This window comes from Entamoeba nuttalli (genome assembly GCF_000257125.1).
Source record: "Entamoeba nuttalli P19 unplaced genomic scaffold asmbl_3859, whole genome shotgun sequence".
Lineage (NCBI taxonomy): Eukaryota > Evosea > Mastigamoebida > Endamoebidae > Entamoeba > Entamoeba nuttalli.
The window spans coordinates 1-4352 of NW_008576383.1; the positions used below are offsets into that span (position 1 = coordinate 1).

Genomic DNA, 4352 nt, shown 5'->3' on the forward strand with positions numbered 1-4352 from the left:
AAAATAAATAAAAAATAAAAAAAGAAATAAAAAAAATAAAAAAATAAAAACCCTCAAAGAATCTTTATAATAAAAAAAAAACGAAAGAATGGAAAGTGATTATTATACCATTTTATTACAAGAAATAGCATATGAATCATGTGAATTTGGGATAAGTATAAAAAATATAAAAGAAATAATACAAAAACGAATTGAATTTGAACCGACAAACGAACAATGGGAAATAATATTTTATGAACCAATAAAAGAAAGTATAGAATTATTTGAATTTTATGAAAAAAAGAAAGAAATAAAAGAAAAAAGAATAATAAAAGAAAAGATATATGAAGAAACAAATGAAATGACAATAAAAATGAAAAGAGAACATCATTTATATTTTTTAGGATATAGAGATACAAGTGTATATTTATCAGATTTGTTATATAATGTATTAGCGTGTATTGGAAAAGAAAGAGGAAATGGAATAGCACAATATGATTTATTAAAAAAAGTAGAAATAGATAATAGAAATATAACGTATTATGTCAAAAAATTAACAGACGCTGGATTAATAAAGAAATATCCAATTTTAAAAAATTCATGGAAATTAGTTTTATCGATTTTTGATTTTAATTCTTCTAATCGTCAAAATTCAGAAGATGAAGACTTAATTGAAAAATATGAAAATATTTTTAAAAGAATATTAGAAGAAAATAAAGGAAAATATGTTCCACAAAGTGTAATTAGAAAAGCATTAGGACTTACTGGAGCACAAAATAAAAAAAGATTTAATTCAGTTGGGAGATTTATTCAAAGAAAAAAGATAGCTGAACTTGTTCAAGGAACAGTTAAAGGTGGATCAAGTAAAATTAGTATGTTTTGGAAATTAAAAGAAGAAAATAATGTTATTCAACAACCTTTTCAAATTAATGAAAATCAAATTGGTGGAATTGATGAAGAATTTTCTATTGTTCAAATTTCTAATAATCAAGAATATTCAATTAATTCACAAATGAATCCAGTAATTCAAATACAAGAAAACGATGAAAATTCATTAAATGAAATTGAAAATACACAAATTGAAAATGGAGAAGATGAAGAAAGTGTTGGATTTCTTGGAAGAGAACATCCATTATTCAGTGAATTATATCAATTAGTTTCAATATCAAAAAATGGAGCAACAATAAGAGATATTTCAAAATATTTAAAAATGTCAATTAAATTAGCAACAAGAATAACACAATTTATTGCAAATACTAAAATGTTTGGAATTACAGTTACAATGGAAGGAAAAGTAAGATCAAAAACATCAGAATATCGTTTATGGCTTAAAGAAATTGCACCAAAAATTAATGAAGAAGAATTTAAAAAAGATGAAGTAAAACAAAAAGATGAAGAAAAAGAAATAAAAAGAAAAGAAATAAAAAAAGAAGAAAGAAATGAAAATAATATTCTTTCACAACCTAAAAAAATTAGAAAATCTACAACTACTTTAAATAAAGAAAGAACTCGTTTAATTAATGAAATTATTCAACGTGAAGGAATTGTTGGATTATCTGAAATTAGAAGAGAACTTGGAATGAAAGAAAATACATCAGAACATCATAAAACTATTATGAGAATGCTTCAACCAGCAATTACTAAAGGATTAATTGAAATTAAATCATTAAAAATACCATTTGAAAATGGAGGATTTAGAAATATAAAAGTTGTTATTCAAACAAAATTAAAAGATGTTCATCAAAAAATAAAAGAATATATTATTAAATGTTCAAAAATTAAACCAATTAATAAAAAAGATATTGAAAATGTTGTTCAAATTGAAAAAGAAAATATTAGTGAAGTTGAAAAAAGAGAAGAAACTAAAGTTAAAAAATATTGGAAAGGAATGATTAAACCAGTTATGATTAGAGTTAAAACTTGTTTTATTGAAATTTGGAAATTTATCTTTGAAAAACAAAAAATAGAAGGAAAGAATTTTGTTATTCAAGAAAATGAAATAAGTAATGAAGATTTAAAATTTACAACTGTTGATGATTGTATTAAATGGTTAAATCAATTAGAAATTACTCAAATTAAAATGAGACTTATGGAATTTGTAGAAAATTTAGAAATTGGAATGTTTAATAAATTAATTGGAATTGTAAAAGAAAATTGTCCATTTGATGAAAATTTAATTGAACAACCAATAAAAGTAAAAGATTTAGAAGTAATTGAAAGAGAATGGTTATTAACAAATAAATCATGGATTAAAAGATTAAATATTGTTATTTCATTTTTAAGAGATATGAGACTTATTCAAAGAGATATTGAATCAGATGATCCTGATGGAATGGTTGTTTCTAAAAAAGGTATTTTCTTTATTCAAAATAATCAAACAAAAGAAATTACAGCAAATATATTTAATTTCAATTCATTAATTACTGTTAATCAATTTTGGGTAAATGTTGAAGTAAAATCATTACAATTTCCAGTAACTGATCCAATAACACAAAAAACTGAAGAACCATCAACAATTGTTATTGAAGGACTTCAAAATTTACCATTATTAAAAAGAAGTATTTCATGGCACACTGGTTCAATTTTAACTAAACCACAAAGAGCTATGATTTATGATCATATTTATAATGAACATACTGAATATGATGAACAAAAATTATGTGAAGAAACAGGATTTAGTGAACAACAATTAGCTCATGTTATAAGTCAATTTAGACAAAGATGTTTAAAGAAAAAACAACCAATTGTTGATAAAAAATTAAAAATTAGAAAATTTATTTTACCACAAAAAAAAAGAAAAACAGAAAAAAATGATGAAAAAAAATGGAGTAAAGAAGAAGATAGAAAAATATTAATTGCTTATAGAAAATATTGGTTTGAAGGAAATATTGAACAAAATGATGATTCTCTTCCTGAATATTTACCTGATGGTATTTTAAAAAAATTAACAAAAAAAGTTGGAGCTAAAATGAAACAAATAAGTGTTAGATTAAAAGAATTATTATTACCTGAAAATCATGAAATTATTGAAGAAATATTTGATGAAGATTTAGAAAAATATGATGATGATGAAATTATTGAAATTAAAAAAAAAGAAAATAAAATATTTGATGATGACGTTCAACTTATTTTTAATAATGATGATCAAAGAAATGAAGTTTATAAATCAATGGCAATGCTTAGATTAAGTCCTGATGAAATTAGAAGTTTAGGACTTGATGTTGATATGTTATTTAAAAAATATCAACATGCATTAAGTTTTTTAGCTGAAATTAAATTTATTAGTAAAGATAGAAATCCTTTTAGTCCAATGTTAATGAGTTTAACTCCTTCTTTTATTAATCTTACTGAATCTAAATTATTTGCTCAATCTTTCTTTAAAAAATATACTCCAATTACTTCTTGTGGTTGGTGGGAAATTCAACAACCAATTCTTCAAGAACAAGTTGATGAAATGATTATTCAATTATCCTTTATTTCTGAAATTCATCCTTATATATTTCCTAAAGGTGAATTTGCAAGTGAAAAAATAGGTGATAGTTCATTAATATTTTATGAAGAAGATATTAATGATAAATATGTTTATAGTAAAGGAAGTCAATGGTATTCTTCTTTAACTTTTCTTAAAAGACTTAGTTGTTTTAGTGATAAAGAAATTATGTTATTTAATCGTATTAAAAATGTTTTTAATGATGAAGAAAATAACTCTATTGAAAGAGATTTAACAATTAGTATTATTATTAATCAAATTGGTTATTCTATTAAAATTATTGAACCTATTATTGCTTATATGTTATTTAAAAAAATTATTATTAGAGAAAAAAGAATTTATTCTTTACCTCTTGAACAAATTGTATCAGAACCTTTAGATTTAGACAGAATGACTCCTTGGTCTAAATTTGATGGTAATATTGATATTGACTTATTTAATTCTTTAATTCATAGAATGAAATCTTTTGTATTTAAATATCCTTCTGTATCTGTTGAAAATTTATGTAAAAAATTCCCTTTTGCTCAAGAAGATACATTATATTTATTACAATATCTTGTTGATGAAGGTGATATTGAGATTAGAACAAATGGTTTATTTGAAGATGGTTTATATGTTTTTCCTAAAATTTCATCATTTTTTTAATTAATTATTTTGTACTTTTTTTTTGTTTTTCTTTTTTGTTTTTCTTTTTAAAAATAATATTTATTATATTTATTATAGTTTTTTATTATTTTTTTTAATTTTATAAAAAAAAGGGTTTTAAAACTTAAAATAAGGAATTTCTTTGTGAAATGGTTTGTCTCCTTTCGTTTTATTTTATTCGAAACTGCGAACAATTCTTACTAACTTTTAGGCTAGAGGACCAAGACATCACTTAAAG

General features: G+C 22.1%; 1 protein-coding gene across 1 annotated transcript; it reads left to right on the forward strand.

Annotated features, from left to right (window-relative positions):
* Nucleotides 1–88: 88 nt before the first annotated feature.
* ENU1_084300 (hypothetical protein) lies at nucleotides 89–4114 on the forward strand (the record flags this gene model as incomplete). Its single annotated transcript, XM_008858795.1, has 1 exon — nucleotides 89–4114. The coding sequence occupies one exon, from the start codon at nucleotides 89–91 to the stop codon at nucleotides 4112–4114; it is 4026 nt and encodes a 1341-aa protein (XP_008857017.1).
* Nucleotides 4115–4352: the final 238 nt, after the last annotated feature.